Source organism: Lissotriton helveticus, chromosome 12, assembly GCF_964261635.1.
Source record: "Lissotriton helveticus chromosome 12, aLisHel1.1, whole genome shotgun sequence".
NCBI classification, from domain to species: domain Eukaryota; kingdom Metazoa; phylum Chordata; class Amphibia; order Caudata; family Salamandridae; genus Lissotriton; species Lissotriton helveticus.
Genome location: NC_136073.1, coordinates 455,809,752 through 455,836,801, shown reverse-complemented (window position 1 = coordinate 455,836,801; position 27,050 = coordinate 455,809,752). Strand labels below are relative to the sequence as shown.

The 27,050-nt window shown below is 44.6% G+C and overlaps 1 protein-coding gene across 1 annotated transcript in view; it reads left to right on the top strand.

Moving 5' to 3' along the window:
• HSF4 (heat shock transcription factor 4) overlaps positions 1 to 27,050 on the top strand; it is a 507,465-nt gene that overhangs the window by 413,436 nt on the left and 66,979 nt on the right. Inside the window, exon 10 of the mRNA XM_078670271.1 lies at positions 18,550 to 18,615. Coding sequence (XP_078526397.1) covers positions 18,550 to 18,615 — 66 coding nt within the window. The remainder of the gene's footprint in view (positions 1 to 18,549; positions 18,616 to 27,050) is intronic.

Here is a 27,050-nt window from a genome sequence, read left to right as displayed (position 1 = left end):
GACTCCAAATCATATTTTAGTGAAAGCACCTGTTAAGTGACAAGCTAAGAATGTCTTTGTTTCCTCAATGACAACAAGGTGTTAAGCTCCAACTAGCTCTTAACCAAGATGACATTTGAACAAGTGATGATGGCTCTTAAAGTGAGGCATTTTAATTGGACCCTTCTAGTACTAAAGTACACCTTTTTGACATCTTGCAGATTGCTCTTAGCACAAACAGTCAAAAAATGTGTCTTGATGTCTGCAAATTGCGCCAGGTCAAAGTCAGCACATTTAACTGAGGCCAGCCAGGACCGTGATCTGACTCAATATCAACTGCTGGATCCGGGATCCTAATGAATCTCCCTCATTTCCACCATTGGGGTTAAGGGATAAAGTAAATAAATAGGGTTGAGAGCAAGGGAAAGGGAAATGGGGACTTGTTAAAAATAAAAGAGAGAAGAGTTTTGGGGGATCTTTCCTGTAAAGCATATACATTAGATTAATTTGCAAACATAACTAAAAAGCATTGGCAATGCCAATAGGTCTGGCTTATCAATGCACTGTCAAGCCGGACCTAAACATTCATGTTTGTTAATGACTGCCCTCTTCCCATCTGCATTGCCAGAGAGAAAACCCATAAATTATCTAATTATGTAAGACACTTTCGTAAGACTGCAATGGCATATGTGTCCATGCCCGAAAAGTAAAAGCCCAGCAGCTGGATAAATAAACAAAATGATCGCAGCTGGCATTTTGTTTGTGTAAGCACACAATTTCTTCCCAGGCAAAACATATACCCCTGGCTCCCAACATGTGGGTGGAGCCAAGGCCCCTTTCCCCGTTATACTCACATAATTGTTGCGTGATAGCAGCACTGCCAAGCCAGACCATAAAAAGAGGATACAGAGGGTCTCCCTTGTGAGCCATATAAATTAATTTACAGACAGGATTAAAATGGTGGGGTTTATGGGCCTCCACTTTAAGTATAAAATCAAATTAAATTGTTTGAATAAAGTTATAAACACATTTAGTGTTTAATTAAAGCAGGAAAATAAGTGCTTGAAGACAGCTCAGCAATTTTAACCACAGACTAAAATGAAATGAATATTGGATGAAAATGATATCATTCATCTGATGTTTATTTAAAAATCAGATAAAAGCTTTGGCAAAGCTAATAGGGCTGGCTTTCATTTTGTGTCCCAACTAAAATATGTTTTTTAAAGCCTGTTGTGGTGAAAAAAAGCAAGACAAAAAAATGCTTTCTGTATACAATTCAAAAAGTGGGGGTGGTGATGGACAGAGTATCTGAATTAAACAGAACACTCGTACCCAGTCAAAAGATCAGGGCTTAATCCATCACCGTTTTTTAGCTCACTGCACCATCCCAGCTCAGAACCTGGCTATATGCAAATTAGTCTGTCCCTGGCCCAGTCATCATGGGAACAGGGCAGACCAAACTACCAAGCCAATTCTTTACTGGAAAGGAAACAAGCTTCCGGGGACCGGTTTCTGGCATTACAGCCGTCTTCGGCCCGGCTTGCTTGAATCCTGATGGTGCAGTGAGCAAGGGACTCACATCTGAGTATTCCCTGCCACACTTGTGGTGGCTAAAACGATTCAAAAAGTGGGGGTGGTGATGGACAGAGTATCTGAATTAAACAGAACACTCGTACCCAGTCAAAAGATCAGGGCTTAATCCATCACCGTTTTTTAGCTCACTGCACCATCCCAGCTCAGAACCTGGCTATATGCAAATTAGTCTGTCCCTGGCCCAGTGCATCATGGGAACAGGGCAGACCAAACTACCAAGCCAATTCTTTACTGGAAAGGAAACAAGCTTCAATGATATAAAAATGTAATGCGTCACGAGTGAATGTATGTATTAGGATATAAAACTGTTCCTAATGCATTGCAATGCTAGTGTTACGTAGAGGGGACAAAAATAAAACAAACATCCAATAACATGAGTGCAGGAACAATGCTCCTCTAGGTGGAACTGAAAACCACTCAAGCTATACTTTAAGAAACTGCTAACAATGGGCCAGGCAGATAGCTGCACTGCCAAGCCAGACCCAACCAGCAGTGACAAAGGCACTTGGCCTGGCTCTGGTTGCCAGCCTCGTGGGTTTGCCAGATTTATAAAATGTTTTAGTAAATCTTCATAAAAAAATTATTTTTATAAAATTACTTGCCCATGCATATGCCTGCACAAGCGGATGATTTTGAATGTTTTTTAAATAAAGTTGTACAAAAATATTCAACTGCCCTTACATGCGCCTGAGCACAAAAGTGTATCTATTTTTGAATGGTTTAGAAGCCTATTTACAAAGATGGCAGCTCTAAGATGTGTGCATGCAGGATGCATGGTGAGAGCCCAGTAGCAGTATTTAGAGAACTGCTGGGCCCTCACAAAATGTAACAGCAAGACATATGTTTTGGCAAAAAGCAAACAATGACCCAGAAGTCTCTGGCCCGGTAAGGGATTACTTTCTGTGAGGTTGACACCATTGTGCTTCAGCAGAATGCCACCACTCAAACAGCAAGTGCTGAGGTGGCTTCATGCTGTATGCTGTGGTGGGTGGAAGCAAAATGTGAATGGGATTTCTGGGCCCCTTTGCTTTTGAATGTTTTTAATAATTTCACTTTGCCAAAAATACCCGAGACTTGGGCTAGAAGTATAATAGTCCCCATTTTTAAGAAGGCAGATAGATCTCTTCCGTGCAATTACAGACCTATTTCTCTAATAGACAACACCCTCAAAATTCTGGGAAGAGTCTTGTATAACACAATTGTGGGGTGGACAGAAGAAAATGCCTTCTTGGATTCATGCCAGCTGGGTTTTAGGGGCAAGGTTGGAACTATCGAACAATGTCTCAACTTAAACTTAATTGTCGGGAAATACACTATTGCACGGAGGACCCTAATCTATATGGCCTTCATGGACTTGTCCACAGATTTTGACCTAGTGAACAGGTCAAAGCTGTGGGCAATCCTTTCGGCAGGAGGGTTGGATGAACCACTGGTACATTTTTTAGCATATTTACATAGAGACCTTCAGGCTCAAGTAAGGATTGGCATGGGAGGAGAGGTCTCTGGGACCATTGATATTGGCAGGGGGGTCCGACAAGGTTGCGTGTTGGCCCCCCTGCTTTTTATCATATATATTAATGGGCTGAATAGCTCTTTGAAAATGGCTACTCGAGATGTCCCATACATTAATAAGAAGCCCATCCCCGTGCTTCTTTACGCAGATGATGCGGTGCTTATAGGCCTCACTCTAAATTCCCTGTGTCTTCTTGTCCAAAATTTTAACAATTACATGAAGGAGTTAGATTTGCGGGTACATTTTAAGAAATCTTTTTTAATGAGTAGTGGCCCAGGGAAGCGTGAAATAGGCTAGATTATAATAGACAGTAAAAAACTGATCTCTGTAAAATCTTTTGTTTATTTAGGGTTGGCCTTTGCTGCGAACGGCTCCTGGAGTGAGCATTTGGCTCACACCAGGAGCAAGTTCTCAAAGGCCACCAATTCAATTTTAAGCCTACCCAGCCCTAAGACCACGGGGGCTCTTTTAGCAGTCCAAAAAAAATACAAACTCCAGTGTACTCCGGTGGCCACTAATGGCGCCGATATTTTGGGGAACAGTTAATTGCTCAGCCATCCAGCAGGAAGAAAACAGGTTCTGCAGGAAATTACTGAGCACCCCAAACTCAACCTCCCAATATATATGTCACAAGGAGCTTAATATTAATTTTATAACTGATTTTATTCGGGCACGACCGGCACTTATGTGGGTATCAGTATGGAAGAACAAAGCGGCATCCTTGACACAGCAGATTATAATGGATTGTTTACATTGCAATAAAGGATTAGAAATCCCATGGCTAAGTGGTGTGCTCCAAAGTTTGTGCAGTGTAAAAAGAGAAAATGTTTTCCAGGACCCAACATTAGCAGAATCAGTTCCAAAAAAGGAACTGCGGAATGCTCTGTACTCCCTATATGATTCAAAAAGGGGGGTGGTGATGGACAGAGTATCTGAATTAAGCAGAACACTCCTACCCAGTCAAAAGATCAGGGCTTGATCCATCACCGTTTTTTAGCTCACTGCACCATCCCAGTTCAGAACCTGGCTACATGCAAATTAGTCTGGCCCTGGCCCAGTGCATCATGGGAACAGGGCAGACCAAACTACCAAGCCAATCCTTTACTGGAAAGGAAACAAGCTTCCGGGGACCGGTTTCTGGCATTGCAGCCGTCTTCGGCCCGGCTTGCTTGAATCCTGATGGTGCAGTGAGCAAGGGACTCACATCTGAGCATACCCTTCCACACTTGTGGTGGCTAAAACGATTCAAAAAGGGGGGTGGTGATGGACAGAGTATCTGAATTAAGCAGAACACTCCTAGCCAGTCAAAAGATCAGGGCTTGATCCATCACCGTTTTTTAGCTCACTGCACCATCCCAGTTCAGAACCTGGCTACATGCAAATTAGTCTGGCCCTGGCCCAGTGCATCATGGGAACAGGGCAGACCAAACTACCAAGCCAATCCTTTACTGGAAAGGAAACAAGCTTCCGGGGACCGGTTTCTGGCATTGCAGCCGTCTTCGGCCCGGCTTGCTTGAATCCTGATGGTGCAGTGAGCAAGGGACTCACATCTGAGCATACCCTTCCACACTTGTGGTGGCTAAAACGATTCAAAAAGGGGGGTGGTGATGGACAGAGTATCTGAATTAAGCAGAACACTCCTACCCAGTCAAAAGATCAGGGCTTGATCCATCACCGTTTTTTATCTCACTGCACCATCCCAGTTCAGAACCTGGCTACATTCAAATTAGTCTGGCCCTGGCCCAGTGCATCATGGGAACAGGGCAGACCAAACTACCAAGCCAATCCTTTACTGGAAAGGAAACAAGCTTCCAGGGACTATAGGAGTGGAAGGGTATGCTCAGACATGAGTCCCTTGCTCACTGCAGCATCAGGATTCAAGCAAGCCGGGCCGAAGACGGCTGTAATGCCAGAAACCGCTCCCCGGAAGCTTGTTTCCTTTCCAGTAAAGAATTGGCTTGGTAGTTTGGTCTGCCCTGTTCCCATGATGCACTGGGCCAGGGACAGACTAATTTGCATGTAGCCGGGTTCTGAACTGGGATGGTGCAGTGAGCTAAAAAACGGTGATGGATCAAGCCCTGATCTTTTGACTGGGTAGGAGTGTTCTGCTTAATTCAGATGCTCTGTCCATCACCACCCCCTTTATGAATCGTTTTGGCCACTATAGGAGTGGAAGGGTATGCTCAGACATGAGTCCCTTGCTCACTGCACCATCAGGATTCAAGCAAGCCGGGCCGAAGACGGCTGTAATGCCAGAAACCGGTCCCCGGAAGCTTGTTTCCTTTCCAGTAAAGAATTGGCTTGGTAGTTTGGTCTGCCCTGTTCCCATGATGCACTGGGCCAGGGACAGACTAATTTGCATGTAGCCGGGTCCTGAACTGGGATGGTGCAGTGAGCTAAAAAACGGTGATGGATCAAGCCCTGATCTTTTGACTGGGTAGGAGTGTTCTGCTTAATTCAGATGCTCTGTCCATTACCACCCCCTTTATGAATCGTTTTGGCCTTTATAGGAGTGGAAGGGTATGCTCAGACATGAGTCCCTTGCTCACTGCACCATCAGGATTCAAGCAAGCTGGGTCGAAGACGGCTGTAATGCCAGAAACCGGTCCCCTGAAGCTTGTTTCCTTTCCAGTAAAGAATTGGCTTGGTAGTTTGGTCTGCCCTGTTCCCATGATGCACTGGGCCAGGGACAGACTAATTTGCATGTAGCCGGGTTCTGAACTGGGATGGTGCAGTGAGCTAAAAAACGGTGATGGATCAAGCCCTGATCTTTTGACTGGGTAGGAGTGTTCTGCTTAATTCAGATGCTCTGTCCATCACCACCCCCTTTATGAACCTGTACTCCCTATATAACAACGAGCGGGATGTGGGGGAGTCTAGGAAAACAATTGCGCGCAATTATATGGCCATTGAACAACACTGTTATCCGCTCCATATGTATTTGACCTTACCGATGAGCCGTTGGGAAAGGAGCCTTTTGTTTCGATTAAGAGCTGGCACAATCCGTTTGCACTTTGTTTTCCACTGGCATATAGCCCAAATTTTAATCAAAATTTGTGCTCATGTGACGGGAGGAGTGAGCAAATTACTATGCACTTTATATTCTTCTGTAAATATTATCTTAAATATTTTAAGCAGTTTTTTTATCCATATTTTAATAAGAGAAGATCAATTACTTTGGATGAAGCGTATCGTTGCATATTAGATTTAGATGACGTTGAATTGATTCTCCGCACTGGCACTTTTCTTAAAACTGCAATAAGGGCGCGTAGGTCTATGATGGATCCTTGATTATGTGTGTTATGATTCGAGAATTTTTTAACAATTATATCTTAAAATGATGGCTGCTTCTGCACTAGGCACTTTGGATATATGTATATGGAATTTTAATCTTTGTATCAATTTGTTGTGATGTATTTATGTTAAAATGATGGCTGCTTCTGCACTAGCACTTTTGGATATATGTATATGGAATTTTAATCTTTGTATCAATTTGTTGTGATGTATTTTTGTTTTTGTGCTTTTATGGTACTATTGTATCCGAATAAAGTTGAACTGAACTGAACTGAATGACACTAGAGCAGACCAAAGGCTCAAGAGGGATGACTGAATAGCTCCATAAAAAAGCGCATTATATATATAGTTTTGTAAAATGAAAGGGTCTTGGCTAACACCAGACCTAAATAGGGGCCCAAAAATAATGACCTCAAGATCAATCTCCAGACATTGATTTAAAAGTAATTAATTATCGTCATACAAACAAATGAAACCAGCTTGAAGATCAAAGCTCAAAACTCGCTTTGGCAAACTTTCCTTTTTATCCCTCTGTGGTTGATAAAATGAGTACGACTAGGTTTGGCGATAATAACACCTTCTAATTATAGTGTAACAAATGAAAGTTACAATTAAAAAACTGTAGTCCTAATGCCATGTTAAAAGGCCAATAAGGTTTTTATCTCTACGTGAAAGTGCTTCTTCATTGATTAGCAAGTATTTGTTTGTGGATGGCTGTGTGTCTGTATCTGAGTATGTATTATGCTTTCTGTGTGTGGAAATGGGTATCCGTATATGTGCCCAAGACCAATATTTGCAGAGGCTCATTATTGGTAGATCGACTAATATTTGCAGAAACACATTATTGGTAGATCCAGACACATATATGGCATCACCACTGCTGTCTGAACCTCAGATTGTAAGATTGGTGTAACCTGTCTGCATCCGACCATGCCCTCATTATCTTATGCTCTTAGTTATTAAACCATTCATTCATGCATTTACCCGTTCTTCCATCCATGCTTTAGGTGATCTATCATCTATGCACCCAGTCACTCTGTCATTCATCCTCTCATGTACTCCAGCTATCCGACCGTTGACACTTTCTCACATCACTCCCCCACTCACCCACACAGCCGCACACACAATCATACCAATCATTTATGAAGCACTTTCACTTAGAAAATAGTCAGATCTGCTAGCTTTACACAAATCATACCTGAGCGAGGCTGTTCCAGGTGCAGATTACAGACTAGAAGCAGGGAGAAGAGTGCAAAAGAGGTAAGACTGCAGCACGCCTCTGACTTACATTTGCAACAGATACCCTAAAAATCAGGCATTTTATTGCATTGGTAATAGCATCAGTAAGTCCTACTTGTGATCTGAGAACCGCTTCACCTCGAGGAAGTTTTTTCAGTGCTAGGAACCATGAGAGAAAGATGCTGCCGTTGGTAAAGTGTCCTGGATGCACGTCAGGTTTAGCTTCTACTGCGGCATGGTCTGCGTTGGAGGCTGAGGAGGTTGGCTTGGGAAGGGGGTGTGGAGGAGAAAGGGGGCGGATGAGGCACAGTAGGAACAGGGTCCTTTTTAGGTCGAGCCTAGAGCAGCGCATGCGCTGCTTGCTCGACTTTTAGTAAGGGGGTTTTCAAAGGGTGAACAACCTTTACAACAAAACTTTTACAACGCACTACCATTACAACGCAGGCATTACAACGCAAACCATTACAACGCATTGCGCTGTGGGGCGCTCTAGGATAGGGAATAAGTTTAATTTTCTATCCAACACCTTCCCTAGTGTCCACGGGGACTGGAGTTGGAATAGAAAATTAAACTTTTCACTATCCAGCACCTCTAAGCGCTATGCGTTGTAAAGGTTTGCGATGTAAAAACCGCGTTGTAAAGGCATGCGTGGTAAAAGTATGCGTTGTAACGTCATACATCCTTTTCAAAGTGCTACCAGAGGCTTTTGCTGTCCTCAAGCTTGCGTGCACGTGCACGCGCGCTGCTGCCAAGTGAGTAATTAACTTTCGCGCATGTCTTGGCTCCCACTGTGCTGCTCACTTCTTTTGGCTTCACTCTGCCATCTTGCGGCCGCTTGCCCACCGCCAATGCCAACTGTGTGCGATGCACAAAGCACTTCAGGGACGCCACAAACCCCAGCGTTCTATACCCCGGCTCCTAAACCTCCCCCTGTCCTCCGTCGCAAGAAGCGCCTCGTAAACCTAGTGCCATTCATCCTGCGCCATCGTGCTCCGTAGCAGTGCATGTGGTTAGTGTCTCTCTGCCTCGTGTGCCGTCACTTCTTTCCTCACTCTCTCTCCTACCTTCCTCTCTCTTACCCTATCCCATTCTTACCCCTCACCCATAGATGTTGGATGTACACGCAAAAGCATGGGAGATGCAAATGAGCCCGCAACAAAATCATCCTGTGAGTTGAAATTCCAAACAACAAACAGTCTGAGGTATTAGCTACACACTGCAACCATATTTGTAAGGACAAAACAAAGTCTGCACACATATTCTCCCATTCACCCCAGATGCTCATCCCATGATGGCCGCACATCAGACACTGCGGCAGTCCTACACATTCCATTGTGACAAGGCTGGGACACGCTTCCCACACAGGACCAAAAAACTAAGACTAGTACCCTCAAAAACACTCTCTCAACACAGCACACCGTGCCTCCATGTCTGGTCCTCATCCTGAACGTGCTGCACTTTAACAGAGGAAAACCATCTAAGGCAATTCCTCTGGAACATCCGAGGTCACCAACACTGTGTCCCAGACACCCCGCTAGTTGTGCCTCTGCTGCAGCACCTGGGGAAGTACCAATTCTTATTAGGTTCTGTATACGGTAAGAGCCTGTACTTCTCAAATATATTGAATGGGAAAGTACAGCACTTATTAAGATCAAACCAGTCATCTACACATTTAGTGCATGCACTTCTTCCCATATATATTTAAGGGGAGAATACCAGTACTTATCAGGACCAAACAAGTCCTGTAAACGGTCAGTGCGTGCCCAGCATTTGGACTCCCAGGGAGGGGTTGCTCCTAGAACTGTGCCCTGGGCCACCCTGCTTCCAACGGTAAACATGGGAATTCCACACCTTCCCGCACCTCCTCCGTATGCACGCTGGTCCCCTGTCCGTCATTGCTTAAGGGCTGAGGATACCCCACCCCCCACCGTTGATAGAGGGGACCGATTCGGGCCCTGAGGGGACACTGAACCACCCCGTGCACGAGGGCCCTGCTCCTGCTGCCAAAGGAGAGATGCGCCCGCTTCCCACCCTTCCCAGACCATTTTTTATTGACCGCAGCATGGAGCAGCAAACACAGGGGGAGGGGGAGCGCAACCCTCCCTGCTCGCAATCCTCCATGCTCACAATCCTCCATGCTCTCCGGTGCACGGTCCCAGCCGCACCCCAACGTGGCACTGAATGCCCTGCCCGCCCAACTGTACCAACTCCTCCCGTTGCTCCCCGCATCCCACACCACCAAAATACATTTATTTGGTGCTCCCTGCCGTGCCTGGTGAAACAACCCCCGCCTACCCCGTACCGTCCCAATTCGCCAGACCGCCCATATGCCATAGCCGGCCCTCCCTGCTCTCCTTATCTGGGAAATTCTCTTCCTCGGACGGCCCTTCCCTCCTTTCACCCTGTGACTAAACCCAATGCTACCTCTTCCCTAGCTGCCTAAGTTAGTGCTCTCCCCCCACCCTCGCCGCTCCCCCTGGCAAGCTTTTCCCCCCTCCAACCATACTCCCTTTGCGCTGCGACCGCACCAGAGACAAGGTACCATCCACTCGCGCGGCTTCTACCCCTCCACTGGCGACCTCTATTTTTTACGGCCTTAACCCCTGCGTTCCTTTAACATAATTTTATCGTGACCCATAAACTGACACACATCTCCTTGTGGGTTCTTTGGTACTAATGAGAAGAGTGCCCTTCCCCTCATAGACCTCCTGTCACCTTGTCCACCCCTGGAGCCCAGCATGTCATTAACTCCCAAATCCTCTAACCCCTGTTGCTCTAGACCATGAACCAACACCTCAGAGCGTCATACCTGCCCCCTATCGTCTTGTACAAGTATGAAGGCACTCTGTGTCCATTTCGCCTCTCTTTGGTGCGGCATGAACGAACCCAATGAAAGTGTGTCATTAAGAAAGATAACTAACACTAGACTTGTCAGCTTGGCCCTAGGTGTTTCTGCATGTAATCGTGCATATAAAATTGCATCTCATAGATATGGGCTCCACACAGGTGAGGACAGGGAGCGACGCTGAAAGTGCGGTGAGTAAACAAACCCATCCTTTCTATATGTAGGATACATGCAGTTTGGCAGGGAGTATGTTTTTGGCAGTTTTTCGTATTTATGGAATGCATAATCAATGGCATTGAATGTGATTTTCCTGATATTTTATTTACAAGAGTGAAATGAGGAGTAGTAAGCTCATACACAGATTTAATGTGTGATTCCACTGAAAGGGCACAGTTTAAGGATGTACATTCTCAGCAGGGAGCTGAGCTGAAGCCTTCGTGCGGTGTGAGAGAAGCTGGAAGCTTGTAATGTTTATACATATCAAAACACCCCTAAAGAAATGGTCTCTGTTATCTGATGCCGTTCACTTGGTTCAATTGTCTGACGTTCCCAAGGTCTAATTGCGTTGTTTGGTATGCGATACCTTAGTGCTTGAGTTTCAACCCAGGGCGCTGTGTCAGCCTTTCCTTACATGTACGGCAGGGTCTTTGCCATTACTGTTTAGGTGTGTGGGTCAGCTGTGCAGTTATCCTCCTCGCACAGCCTGTCCAGCACTATCTGGTGCTCTTGTGTCCTCATGTTTGGATCTGGTCAGGATCAATTTGATGCCCAGGAAGCCAGCCTCCACTGGTATGCCTCGTGTGGAGAGAATCTGGCAGTCCAAACTGGGGAGTCGTGGGGTTTCCACTCGGAAGGCCCAGTATACGTCGGGCCTCCAGGAGGGTTTTGATTTAATGGAGCAGCCCTTGACAACGAAAGACAATGAAAAAGGGGTGGCATCAGACATAGAAAATCTCCTTACTTCTTAGAAAGTCTGTTACTGGTTTGAAGTCATGGCGGCATTGTATGGTAATGGCAGTGCCAGCTTGTGCCCAGGGAAGCTCAGTTGTTCTGAGTTTCTGGCTTTTTTAAGAATACCCTCCTTCAGCTGAAAATCAAGTACACATACCAGAATTTCGGGTGGGAATCTTTACCCCCAGGGCGGGCCACCATCTGTGCTCTGTCTAATTGAACTGGCTGATCAGTGTTGCTCCCAGAATTTGCCTGAATTGGGTTTGCACAAGTTGCAGGTTGTCAGTCCCATCTACATTGGTGAGGATACCACGGATTCTGATATTGTTCCGGCACAAGTGGTTTTCCAGGTCCTCTCCATGCGCCTAGAGGTCAGCTTGTCACTCACAGAGGAATAGAATTTCTTGTTGCATATGTTCAATCTCCTCTCCTTGGGCAATCTCATTGTCCTCCAGGGTGGAGACCCTAGGTTCTACTTCACATATCTGAGTTCCTGCAATAGGTCCTGTTTCACTGTGTGCAGTTTAGTTTTGAAGGAGTCGAAGAGAGATGCCAAAAACACCCCGGTGACTGGTGCTTCCTTTTGCTCTGGGTCATCCTCTGGCTGTTCATGTTGCTGGAGTGGGCTCTCCTTGGTGGATGAATTTGCTGAGCATGTTAGAATGTCATGTAAGCTGTAGTCTTTTTTTGTGCTTGGAGGATGCCGTGTTGGGGAGCATTCAGGAGGAGTGAGGCTTGGTTGGAAACGTGGGGGGCATTGTTAGTGGGAGCCTTTTCAGCTGAAGTTAGTTGGGGCCTTATTCGCGTGGACCACCACCGCCCTTTTCATGGGGGCCCTGGGAGAATCCAGTCCAATCACTCCGCCCAGTGCCTGTGTTCTGTGCAGGCCAGGTCCTTTATCTCCCTCCTTTATGGTTCCTGATCACACCCTCCAGTGGGCCTTTGTTGCAGGTCCTGCAGTGTACCTTAGCGGGCCTCAATCTGCATGGTAAGTTCCGTGGGCTAGGTTGTTGTAACATGCTCAGATGGAGGGAATCCAGCTCCTCAACAGTGGGCTGCCCTTCGACAGGGGATGTCCTGTTGAATTTTTCCTCAGCTCCTGTGATTCACCGGCCTCGGCGGACCCCTGTGTCAGCAGCAACATGCAGAGGGGTCTGCCAGTGCTACTTCAAGCCCCTGCGGTACAGGGCCTCCCCCAGTCGTGGGTGTGGCTGGGGATGCGGTCCACCACTCACTGGCTGCTCCAGTACACACTCCTGCCACCTTCAGGTCAAACTGGTTTAGCCACCCGCTCTCCACTTGTGGGCCGTGCAGCACTGTGTAGCAGCCCTCCTGTTGGTCACATGTGGTCCCAGCAGGAGGCGGGGCAGTGTCTAGTAGCCTCTCAGCGGCTAGCGGCGGTGCCAATCGGTGTTGGTCGGCCCAAAGTCGGGTCACAGCTGCCATCTTACCTTCCTCGCTCTGCTGTCCTCTGCCACCTGTCTCTACCACTCACGCAACTCAGCTCTTGCTGCTGCCCAAGGTGCATTTTTTGCTGCCGGTCGAGGGCTATGGGGGCTTAATAACTATTGCAAATTAAAAGTTCTCGAGATAAAACCTAATAAAACCAAATACATGGCTATTAAACCACTCAAATATTTCCTAAAGATTAGCTTTGAATGGGGTGCCCCTGGAGTGTGTTTCCAACTTTGTATACCTAGGCGTTACACTAGATTCAAAGCTCTCAGGAAGCCACAAGTAAATAAGTCAAAAACAATTTTTATGCAAACCTCTATTCCCATTGTGAAGAAACAATATCTGACTGTGTCAAGGGCCATCACTCGTGCTGTGGAAGTATATAAATCCAGAGCCCAATCCGCCACCCTCTATGGATCTGAGCTATGGGGTGGCGAAAATCTCCAACCTCTAACTGTAGGGGAAATACAATTTTGAGAATGTTCACGTGTCTCCCAAAAAATACCCCAATGATCCCACTCACATACGACATTGGGATTAAAAGGCTGGAACATCTTGCTGTATGGGGGTTGTTGGCATATTGGGTCAGCATTTGGACAACTGTGGAATTGGAGACCTACAGGCAGACACTGAATGAGTTATTGGAATTGGACGTATATGTTACTTTTCCCTGGTAGGCCCATATTCGATAATGGCTCCGTGATTTAGGTCTAAACAGGTATTGGGTAAATACGAGCCTGCTGATTCCTGAATCAAAGACAGAGATCATGTATGTTTTTGGAATGTTATCTTGCACAAAGTTACTTTAAACTCCGAGTCAGGGAGACTCACTACCCAATTCTTGTTTTTTAAAATTACCTCGAGCGTCGAGCCCTTCCTACATGAAATTAAACCACAACTAGCAAAAACACTTTATATGAAATTCAGCTACGAGACACTTCAGTTAAACGTCTTTACAGCTAAATGGGCAAAGCCTCAACTGAAATTAAGGGACTCCAAATGTACATTATGCTCACTAGGTGCAAACGAGGATATATTGCATGTCTTATTCCTCTGTACAGCTTATGTAACCCCCAGACGTAAATGGATTAATCCATTGTGTTAAAGGCTGAATACCAAAAGCTATTTAGAGACGCTTAGAATAATAAAATCATATAGCTCTCAACTTATTGTATTAGGTATGAGCACATTTTTAGTGGCCGCCAGTTACATAAGGAAAAAGAAAGGGCAAAAGTGTTAACTTCTTTTAATGTAAACATACCATATGCACTGATTGCCCGCTTATCCAGTAATTGAATTAATGGTACAGCATATGTTGGGACAAAGGAAAATAGTATGAATGTTTTTATTGTGAACTAGGCTAGGACTTAACTATTTTCCCGTAACTTTTAATTAACTCAGGCGCAGTTATGGGCTAATTGAACAAGCATTTGCACTTTGTATATACAACAATTTTAGTCGAATTATGATCTTTAGAACCATGTTAAAAATGGGAAATTCGAATTGTTTGCATTTTTTGCACTTAAGCTTTTATTGAAAACTGTTCTTAATGCTTTTGCTAGTTGGAATACTATTACAATGTTGATTCTTTGAATCGAATAAAGAGATTTTGAATTTGAATTCCCCACTATTTGCATTGGTAGTGGCCTGGCGGAATGGAGGGGCACCGTGCATGGTTGCCTTCTCGGCCACCCCCTTGGTAATCTTTTTAAAAATATAATCTATCTATTTAAGGCCCTCTAGGAGAAATGGGCCCACCCAACCCTGAGAATGTCATATCCCACTTTGCCCCAGGCCTAGCCAGTTGATACAGCAAATCGCATTCAATCGAGAAGGTGTGTATGGCAAAACAAGGTTGAAGACCATTGAGAATTCATCGGAATATCTAACAAGTATTCAGTATCCAAACAAACAATGGCAGATTTAAGACAGCCAAAGACTGTAATTCTAACAAAAGTGATCAAATTTGAAAGGTGACTTAAGAGCTGTCCCTTTCTATCCACAAAGGACATAGCCAACTGAGCCACCAGACCACAAAGAAGCTGGTCCAAACAATAAGCCTTAGCAGTACATGTTGTTCAAAATGATCGCGACTAATATAACGCTGATTCCTTATACTTTGAGCAACAATCCAGCACCAGGTCATGAATTGTACTTTACATAAAAATAAGTATATGGCAAAAGTGACCTTTGAAATTTATAAGGTGCATAGTTTTCTGACTTTCAGAGGGTTTTGCAATACCCCGCTCCAAGTAACTCTATACAAAAATGAAATAAAGGAAAGGCTTGAGAATACCTGGATGGTTTAGCTGACTTGGAGATTGTGATGGAGTAATTGTCAAGTTTGGAGCTAGGGGGTTCATTTGAGGTGAAGGTTTTTGGTTGTATGTCCATGGCTTTAATTTGGTTTCTCCAGTCTCTGCGTGTTTCCTAACATTTCTTTTGGGGGAGGAGGAAACAGTCTGTCTTCTGCAGGTTCAGCTTAAAGTTCATATATTTCATACTGTTTTGAATTTCTTTAGATAGTAGTTCAAGACCATGATGCTGTTTAAGCATCCAATGCTGATATGTAGCTAGGCAACGTGTCATCAGCTTATTTGAGAAAAGAGATTATCTGCTTTGTTAACACCTCACCTAGCAGTTCCACATACAAAATTAAAAGGATGGGATGACAATGGAGCCATTAGGGACCCCATACGGAATTTTAAAAGGTTAGAATGAGAATTTCACTTCTGGATGTATTTTGATCTTTCTCATATTTAGGATCTGAGCACTATTCCTTCAATACTCATTCTATTACTTGTGATTTGATGGAGAATTCCATTGCCAAGCGGTGCCAAAGAGAGGCTTAACCCCTTCGACGCTCATGACGAGCTGGGCTCGTCATGAGGTAGCCTCCTCGCACGCTCATGACGAGCCCAGCTCGTCATGAATAATGGGTTTTTGCATATTCCAGCACAGCAGGGGAAAATGTGCCGCAACGATGCGGTTAAGAGGTTCTGGGGTGAGAGTTTCCTTCTCTCAATAGAATGTTATCCACATTTTCAAGGATGGAGGTTTTGGTGCTATAGCTATAGTGGTACTCTAATGGAAAGCCACTTAGGAGGCATGTGGAATTAGTGAACTCTTCTAGTTAGGCGCCCGACTATTGCAGAGGAAGGAGAAGCTTTTAATGCGCCTTTAATTCCCCAGCACTTTCAGGTCATCAATAGAATTGTTATGAAAAGGGGGAGTATGATCTATGATTTGTAATCATAATGGGGGAGGTTATTGGAGTGTTACTTGTCTACATATGACGGGGTGGTGTCTGAAGAAATTTGAAGGCTTTGTATTAGCAAAAACTTTCTTTAATGTGTCCAAGGTAATGGGAGTGAAGTCACTTCTGGTTATTGAGACATTTTTCTTGGTGAAGCTATAACTGACCTTGGGTATACGTTTGGATACTTCTTTATTGATTGCCTTGATTAGTTTTGATAAGTGGAAGGCTGCATTGTGGTACTCTTAGTGCATATGAATTGGACTCTTTTTGTACGATTTGGAATAGTTTGTTTGGGTTTTTTAGTATCCAAAGTTTCGGTTTTTGGAAGAATGAGCACAGTGTATATGTTGCTTTTATGCTTTTTATTTAACCCTGAATTTAAGGAGGTGGGCGAATGTGGGAGATTTTCTAAAAAGCCTTTCAGACTCTCCTAGGGTTTTCACACCGTGGTTGTCACACTTGCACTAAATTGTTGTTTTCTTGGTTCTTTCGTGTTTTGATGTGCTAAGAGATATGTTGTCCACAATGCTGGCAATCTGATTAATTGAAATGCCCCTCTAGTTTGAAGGAGTAATCATTTGACATGTAGTTTGTCATGGGACTTGTATTTGTACAGAGGGGCTTGGACCCTTTTGTCAATGTCTTTGATGATTCTCGATTTTCCCATTTCTGTCTTGTTTTTTGCATGAAATTCTTTCAAGGTTCAGGATTCATTACAAACTCATGAAACACTGGAATTAGCTTACACAGTGGTGTTATTACTTTCCTGTCAGCTGTCATTAATCCTCACAAATAATCTATTTCGAAGATTTGAGTGGGCTGAGCCAAAGGAATGGACTGTGTGGTTTGTATTAGGCATCCCTTTGAAATATTTGGAAAGTAGAGCTTTGAACGCCACCCACATTTAATATGCTTCAAAATGTATTACTGAAAAATAGCCCTTTTGGATAAAAAATAATGTGAAAGACACTTCAAAGATGCAATAGCTCAGAGGGGCTGATGCAAAGTATTTAAATGAGATGAGGACATGAATTGTGCCTGACATCCAAAGATGACTGTAGCCAAACTGAACACATGAAACGTCGCCCCACCTTCCAGCAGCCAAAAAAATAAATCGATAATACCCACTTGTGTACTATTGTTTTATTTTTTTGCTATTGAAGCCGACGCTTGGGAGCGGGGGCCAGGGTGACGATAGGATGGTGGAGGAGGGTTTGCACTGCTACTCAGTGCGCATGACGGTTTGTCTGGCCGCCTCAGACCGGCCAAACCGTCATGAGCACTGAAGCTGTCTCCGATCCGAACTGCGATGCTGGGTTGGAGAGAGCAGGCACAGACTCCCAGACTCACGAGGAGCACAAATCATTGGAGCTCAGGCCACTCCTGACTGCTTTCAAGAGCATGAAAGCATCATCAGGATAGGCCACACTGCACTCTGGGAGCCTGTGCCTGCAGAAGACAGGGGCACAATGTGGCAGGTAAGTCTTGTTTATTTTACTTGTCTCATCGTCTGTCTCCCTTGTCCCGTCCTTCTCCCCCACCCCATAATTCTATGAACAGACCGGCCGCTACTGATGTCTTGTATGTGATCTAGAAATATTCTGATAAACTGATGGAATTTAAGTCACCCAGAGTCACTTCAATGCATTCATATCTATCACTTTATTGCTGCCAGACTGATGGCATGAAACGCCTTCCCAGGAAATAACTTAACTTGCAACCTAGAGTGACTGATGGAATTTAAGTCACCCAGAGTCACTTCAATGCATTCATATCTATCACTTTATTGCTGCCAGACTGATGGCATGGAACGCCTTCCCAGGAAATAACTTAACTTGCAACCTAGAGTGACTTTCTGGAAAGCAAAATTATGTTTCTAATTAATCCACCTTATGCCTTGTCAGACTGGTGCGCAATTCCCAGGGTTTCAGGCATTTACCCATAGCACAAGCTAACAGACCTATAACTCAGCACAAGGGTGTTACAAATGTACATGAAATGTTGCCTGATACAACACTGGTGCATCTTCCTGAAGTCCTCCATATTGGTTCCCATTTCTACATTTTATCTTAAGTATCGTGGTGTTGTAATATATATTATTTTTTCATGTGTTGAAAGGGAGAAGTGTCCTAACAAATTTGGCACATTGTTACAGTACTTACATTTGTGAACTTAGCCAGCAAGCCTGAGAGGGCTTTGGTTTTGATATATGCCAGCAATTTACAGTTGCCGGTCAATCAGCCATTTTGTCAACATTTCCATTTTCAATTTGCAGATTACTGGCCTACATCTTTGTTGCATTTTCATTTCCAAAAAGATTTTTTAGGAAGGGCAATTGTGAGAAAATTTATGAATTGATTATATCGCTCCTGCAATGTTTCTTCATAATAAGAAAAAAAACCATTGTCTCATTTTCGACAGGTCTTTAATCCAAATCTTTCAGTGAGTGACTGGGGTCTGACAGACATGGAAGCCAACCTATCACCGGTAAGAAAACAATAATTTGCTAGCACTGTGCAGAAGTCTCTGGCAAAATGTAACACACAATGTGGCTGCAACTGAAAGAAGCAGTTGCTCAAAAGTGTGTCAAGCACATCCGAATGGGAGGAGCGGGCGGTCTGAGGGATACCCCGATCTCTTGTTTGTTGCAAGTCACCTTTGAGGACTAACTTGTCATTGCAGGCATTTGAAAACTTTCCACTGACGTCACCTCTAATTGCATATGTTTTGGTTTGTCAAGAACTTGCTCTTGAAAATACATCTGACAGGGAAGTTCACTAAGAGCATGCATATTTATTGATGCCATTATTGCAAATAATCCGAGAATTCAAAATAATTACCAGAAAGCTTCAGAGCCCATCACCCACAAAACCTAACCCACCCACCCTTCTTTAAGGTGCACTTGCTTGGATTTCCTCTGTGCTTGCAGGTTTCAGCATTTTATCTATTACCCAAAGAAGCTCTGGTATACCCCAGTCATTACCAGGCAAGGTAGAGAGCCACGCTAGAGCAGATAACATACTTCATTGTAGCGAATCGCTACCAACAAGGCAGATAAAATTACATCTGTTCAAGAAACCAATCAGAAAGAAAATTCTGCCTCTAGATAGAATGGCACTCTAAAGTAATGGCTGAATATTGTATCCAATTTTTACTCCTTGTTCTTTAGTAAGCATTGAAGGTGATTCATTGGAGTGATATGGGTGCTCTCCTCTGCCCCGGGAAGCTGAGAGGTAGTTCGAGAGTGTCATGGTTCTGCCAGTCTGGCTGTTGGAGTTAGAATTTCAGTACTGGCACCGAGTACAGATGGTTGTAGAACTTAAAGTTGAAGCATGTGTTGTCCTAGCAGAGCCCTGTGCCAGAAGAAGCACCTGGCAAACGTGGCAGCTGCTGGTTCGGTAATGAGAGCGGTGTCACACTGGATGGCAAGGAATTGCCTCCAGTGCAATGTAACAAAGACCGAGGTCCTGCTCTTTGGCAAAGCAAATATCCTCTGGACCCCTGACTGGTGGCCACTCGACCTTGGCCCAGTACCGGTACCCAAAACACACGTTAAAAATCTTGGAGTGAAGTTTGACCAAAAACTGACCATGAAAGAACACACCAATTACATCGCGGGTTTGTGTTTTTACACCATTGGTTTACTCAGGCGTGTCTTTCCTTTCCTTCCTGCCACATGCAGAAAGACACTTGTACAGGCTTTGGTAACCAGCCGTCTGGACTACTGTAACGGCCTGCTGACATTAGCCAGTATGGATGCAGTAGGCCGTCTGCAGGTGGTCCAGAACACGGCAGCCAGATTGGTCATGGGTGTACCTGCCAGGACTCCTTCCAAGCCCTTGCTGAAAGAACTGCACTGGCTTCCCATACGACAGCGCATCCACTTTAAGATCTGTTGTACGGTACACAAATGTCTGTATGGAGTAAGCCCCAAATACCTAGCCCAGTCTCTTGAACTGTATCAGCCTAGCAGATCCTTGCGCTCCTGCAACCAAGCCCTGTTAAAACCCCCCATTACAAAGAAGACTAGACAGGGTGACCGTGCCTTCTCCGCTGTTGGTCCTGCCCTTTGGAACAACCTTCCCACTAACCTAAGAACCACCATAAACCACCTGTCCTTTAGAAGGGCATTAAAAACCCTCCTTTTCCAAGAAGCATTCCCACCCACATAAACCACATAAACCTCAGGTTGCTCTACCCAATAGCTCTCTTAGCTGGCAAAGCGCGGAGATACCCCTCCGGGATTGATTCCTGCGCTCTATAAGAAATTAAAATAAATAAATTAAAATAAATAAGAAGCATAGAACTTGCAGCCATTCCATGTTGGCAGGCAGCGCCACCACCGCAGTGTCTCTTCTGCAGATGTCCGGTAGACTGACAAAATGTGCAAGCAAAAAGAGGTAGATCTTTGTATTCATTAAGAGAAGACAAAGCATCTCCTCCATCTAAAAGGAATCACACAACATAGGTCTCACCAGCAGTATCTCAACACACCATGTGTAAAATTGAGCCAATCTCATTAATATGTTTGGCGGAAGAAACTCAAGGAAGACAAGGAGTGTTCACACTCTATTTTAGTAACCTACAAGGTGTCTGCTACATGATTAGGGGAGTAAGAAGATGAGGAGGGCACTCTAGAGAATCTACCAAGGAGGAAGTATGTGCTGAAGAATTGTTAAGCCCATATACTGGTTCACGGTGTAGGGTTTTCCAGAGGATCTGACAATATAATAAGCCAGAGCAGTCTGGCTTCCTCTTGCTTCCTGAAGTGAGGGTGGTCACGATTCTAGACTGGAAGGTACCATATAACATCTTGTTTTGTGGTTCTAGGGCAAGGCTGTACTGATTTCGGGAATGGAGGAATTTCCTTTGCCGGCAAGGGGGAACATCCTTTACAACGCAACTTTTACAACGAAGTACCTTTACGACGCAACCATTACAACGCAACTTTTACAAAGACTTGCGCTGGGGGGGCGCTCTAGGATAGGGAATAGTTTCCAACACCTTCCCTAATATCCACGGGGACTGGAGTTGGAATAGTAAATTAAACTATTCACTAGCCAGCGCCCCCAACGCAAGTCGTTGTAACGACTTGCGTTGTAAAACTTGCGTCGTAAAGTCATGCGTTGTAATAGCATGCGTTGTAACGTCATACATCCGCCGGCAAGCCTGTTAACCTGTCAGCTGTCCATAGGTTGTCAAAGAAAACAAGAAGCTGAAAGATCCTGTTTATAAAAAGACCGACCAACATTATGCATGTTATGCCCAAGATATTTAAAGTAAGACAATATGTGTTTGCAGCATGTGGGACCATAGTTAAACATGCATGCTCTGCATACTCCTACCATCTAGTGTTGGACTCAGACTGTTGCAAGCTGGTTTTCTTTGAGGAAGTTTTTTGAGTCACGTGGTATTGGTGATTTCTCCTCTAGTAGTGAACGCGCATGGGCACCGACCCCATTGTTACATTGTTTTTCTCCGCCATTGGGTTCTGACGTGTATCGACGTTGCTCCCGGTCTCTGCACATTTGATGCTTAACGAGTGTTCCCGGGATCCGTTGCTTCCCTTCCTGGTTGACACTGAGGCAAGGTGTCAGCCAAAAGCTTTGACCCCCCCATCAGCCTTCGACTCAAAGGCCACACACCAGAGGCAAAACGTCAAAGCAAACAACTCCATCCAAGCAGAAGCACCGTCTAAATCAGTGTGGGCTCCAAAACCATCGATGACAGACAGTGCCACATTATCATCCATCATCACACTGGCAAGATCTGTACCACCTATGGATAGATTTTGCCTTAACAGCAGATTTTCTCTCAAGGATAACTGGAATGTTACTGTGACTCAGATAGCCCTAATACCTGTTCCCCAGCAGAGGGCTTTGGACGTGTGTTTACCGCCATCCCAAGCCTATGGTGGGGAGAGCCCATGGAACCCTGACCTGTGGCATGTGCCTGTTAGAGCTTATTTATGCTGCATTCAGCTGCCTACCATAAGATAGATATGCATGTTACACCTTAGTATGACAATTTTCTGGTGGAGACACTGTTGAGAATTGAATGCTCCCTCCAGTTTCTCCCTATGTTAACAAAAATGGCCAAACCTGCCTCAGAAATCTTCATGGAGCCTGCGAAATCAAGGATGGTAACACTTAGGGGCTTATTTACAAGCCCCTTGCGCCACTTTTGCATCATTTTTAACATGGGAAAAGTGACGCAAAAGTGGCTCAAGGGGCTTGTGAATCTTTCCCTTGGAATTGAGAACAACTTTTAAACATGTGCCATCTGATCCCCTATACATCACAAGCCATGTCTCCCCAGGTTCCCAGGTGGTCTCCATCACCTGTAAGAGAGCGGCAGCCCAAGCCACAGGTGATGCCCCCCTTCCTGATAATGATAAGGAGAGTAAGGACATCAATGTGGCTAGCAAAAGGGTGCCACCACACACTGGCTCAGTAACAATTCTGTGGGTCCCTGTCCCAACGCCACAGGGCCCAATGGGACGAAATGAAGGCAAGAAGATCATGTCGGAGGGGAAAGCCGTATTTAATACCACTATGTGGTGTGCATGAGACTCAGAAGATACAACTGTCAGAGTGGTAAACACTTCTGTTATCCTCCATTGCCACTACTTCTAGTGTATTTCTGGCTTTAAGCTAGACCTCCAACAACACCTCATTAACCTTCCCTTTGACGGAGACACATCTTTGATCTGCAATCTGATGAGATATTACAAAAAATAAAGAAGGATCTTGATACCACTAACGCTGTGGGTGCCCTTCAAATATAGCAAACCAGAGGCTTCTTTGAAGGAAACAGACAAAGGTTGGGTCAAAAGCTACCAGCCAGACTCACCATTATCATATCAATGAGAGTAACATGACTATCACCAACAGGGAGGTAGGTACACAAGGGGCACCTTTCAGAGTAATAACTCCAAGGGTCAAGGCAGAGGCCACCAGTCCAAGGGAGCCTCTACCTTTAAAGACTGACTTGCTCCGCGTCCCCCTGATCACACTTCATCTGTCGGAGAGAGGCTCCAATGATTTCTTCCTTGCTGATACAAAATTACCACAGACCGGTGGGTTCTATCTATTAGCCATGGCTACTGCCTTGAGCTCACCTCAACCCCACCAAACATCCCACCCCCCAAACACTCCCTTAGCCCAGAACACCTGATCATTCTACAGGAGGAGGTCCAGGTGCTCATTCTCAAAGGGGCCATAGAGCCAGTGTTCCCCCCAACAATAGGCAAAGACGTCTACTCCCAGGCTAGTCCTCAATCTTAGACGTTTCAACAGGTACAACCTCTCTAAAAATGTTCATACGGTCGCCCTATAAGATGTAATCCCCCTGTTGTGACAAGGTGACTCCTTGGCCGGACTAGACCTCAAGGATACCTACTTTCCCATCCCCTTCCATTCAACTCATTGGTGCTACCTATGCTTTATGGTATGTGGTCTGCACTACCAATTTAAAGTGTTACCTGTGAGAGTCACCACAGCCCCAAGGGTTTTCACCAAATGCCTAGTAGTGGTAGCTACCTTCCTCAATCAGGGGTGGGGGTAGTGGGATTGGAGATCATGCCTTCCCCTACAAAGACAACTGGCTGATCAAGAGTGCAAGCAGAGAGGAGTGCCTATCCCACACCCTAGCTGCCATCTTCCTGTTCCACATATTGGGCTTTACAGTCATTGCCACCAAGTCTCATCTTCAGCCTCTCCAGATCCAACACTTTCTGTGGTCTCTACTAAACATAGTCACGGCCACCACCCACCCAAGAAATCAAAGGTTGGTGGAATTCTAGAGAATGTTGCCTCTTTTTCAGCCATTCTGGCCTTCCACAGTTCGACCAGTGATGCTCATCCTAGGTATGATGGCCTCCTCTATAGGTATAATCCTTCACACAAAGCTTCATATGAGTCCACTTCAGGAGTGCCTCTCTTCAGTGGTGGAGCAGCAACAATCTGTTGCGGACAGGCTCTGCAGATCCAATTCCGCAGGTGCCCATCATCATGGATGCATCATGTGTGGTTGGGGCGCTTCTAGGTGACATGACAGTCCAAGGTCTGTGGCCATCTCATCAGTGGGGCCTCCACACATCAAGCATCTAGAACCTTTAGCCGTACAGCTGGACCTAGAAGCCTTTCTCTAAGGTATTTAGGGCAAGGAAGTCCTGGTACGAACAGACAAGATTACCACCATGTTTAATCTTCAAGGTCAAGGTGGCATACACTCTTTGCTGCTGTCAGCACTGGCACATCAAATTTGCCGTTGGGTGATCCACCACTAAGTACAGCTCCTACCGGAGGACCTCTCAGAGGTGGATAAAGACTTTGCAGACCTACGCAGTGGGAGCTCCACCCACAAGTCTTACTCCTGCACTTTTGTTAGTGGAGGGGTCCCATAAAGAGACCTCTTCGCCTCTTGCAAAAGGCAAAATGCAAAAACTTTTCCTCCAGGTTTCCACACCCCAGTCCGTGGGCAATTCTCTGTGGATGAACCGTCAGGGAACTTTCCACATGCTTTTCCTCCAGTCCCATGTCTACTGTACGTGGTCAGGAGACTACAGCAGTCATTCCTCAACCTCATCCTGGTGACTCCCACATGGGCCAGCAAACCATGGTTTTCAACCCTTCTATAAATATCCACTGGTCCACATGAGAAGGTTTCCAACAGACTGGATCTTCACACACAGAACCAAAGCAGAGTCAGACACCAGGAGTCCAGGCAGCTCAACCTAGCAATCTGATTCCTGTCGTCCTAGAGTTTGACTACCTTATACTTGCTTCAATAGTTTATGAACATATTGAAGGAAGCCCATTGACCCACCAGGCACACCTGATCTGCCGCTAAGTGGAAGAGGTTCATTCACTACTGTACATCGAACCGCCTAACCCACTTACACCAACTATCCAAGACATAATTTGTTATCTCTTTCATTTGCAAAAGTCAAGACTAACCTATGCTTTGATTTGGCTGCACCTAGTCACTATCGCCATATATATACAAAACAGGGAACACTCCTTACTGTTCAAGATCACTGTCATTAACACCTTCATGGAGGGCCTTAAATGCATCATCCCACCTGGGGTGCAACCTGTCTCAGTCTGGAACCTCAGTGTTGTCCTCACTAGAAGTATGGGCCTTCATTTTGAACCACCACATCCTTTCCCTTTACAGTTCCACCCCTGGAAGTTTACTTTCCTAGTAGCCATAATATCCCTTAGGAAGATCTGAATATCATGCTTCGTGTCGTGAGAATTGGATAAAACTTGGAGTAAATGGATAAATATTTCAAAAAAGATTTGAAAAAAAAAGAAATTTACAAGTATCGTGGGATTCATACTGGCCTACAGGCCTACTCATGGTCTGTGCACCTTGGGACTGTTGTACCAAATTTGGTCATCAGCTTCACACCATTTTTTTCCTGTGGTTTGGGCAGCGCACGCACCAGAAGTTGCATGCCAGGCATTTCTGCCTCAGAGCATCATTAATATGGTTTGAAATGTTGTCATTTGGGTGGGTGTTCTATCACTCATTTGATCTTCTTGGGAATATTCCCATTACTGACATCGGCAAAGCTGCCCCATGGTCAGCTACACACACTTTCACAAAACATTCCTGTGCGGATATTCTTGAAAGGCAACAGGCTAGAGTTGGTCAAACAGTCTTGAGGACTCTATTTCAGACCACTACAGCATCCACTGGCTAACCACTACTCAACGGAATACTGCTTTACAGTTCATGCAGAAAAAAATCTGTATATACAGCCTTCATATGATACAAACTGGTTAGTTTACTCACCTCTGTAATCATCTGTTCGCTGCAAGCACTGCTGAAGATTCACATGCACCCACCTTCCTCGCTGGAAGCTAGTGTTTGCTACATTATCTTCATCTTAGATAATTATTTACATAAAACACACAATCACTATAGTATCCTCCTCACTACTCAATACTTACTCACCTCCTGTATAGAAAACTGTCTGACATCTAACAATAGAGTTGATGCCCATGTACGTTCACTACTAGAGGAGGAGTCATCTATACCTTGTTACTCAAAAGACGTTTTTGTAGAAAAACTATTTGAAGCAGCCCAAGCCCAACACTAGATGACATGAGTTTGCAGAGCATGTGAATCTACAGCACTAAACACGATGAACACACGCTAACAGGGTAAGTAACATTTAGGTTTAGATTCTACAGATTCGGAAGAACTTTATTTGGATGCAAAGAATACCCATAAAAGTAGCATACACATGATAAGCAATAAAACATATATTAAAAGCAATAAATCCGTTAAAAATGATATATAACAACAATTTAAGCAGATAAAATTAGGCAGAAATAGCAGCAAGATTATAAAAACATGGAGCAGCGGGCCTGTACAGCCGATTTAAAAGAGGACCAATGTGCAAAATAGCTTCATCATCTGACAATTGTTGCAACAGTTTAAAAGATGGCTGGCAGTGTCTGATGTTATGATGTTTCTTTTTTTAAATTGAATAAAAAACTGTCTGTTTTACCTTCCATAAAATGTACAAATAAATGCAAAATGCAACATTGATTGACCTGACTTTCCATCGCCAGAGCAAGGGCCAACATCTAGATTCTTCGTGAAGCCCAATGTAAAGCACATGAGATATTTTACCTTGTCAGTTCTGATGTGAAATATTAGGGAGCATTTCCTGCGCCCCATGCACACCAAAAATAATTGGTGGAGCAATCTGGTGTAATCAGGCTAAGGTAGAAGGAAATATTAGTTTTTCCTTCTACTTTCATTAATCTCCGAGAGTACTCATAATTATAAAGTGCTTGTTGAAAGCGCCTTTTTTATGTTTGAAAGCTTTTTTGAGAATAATATTAATAAAAATACAATTGACAATAGCAAGGAGAATAAAGAGCAAACAAGTCAAATGAAAT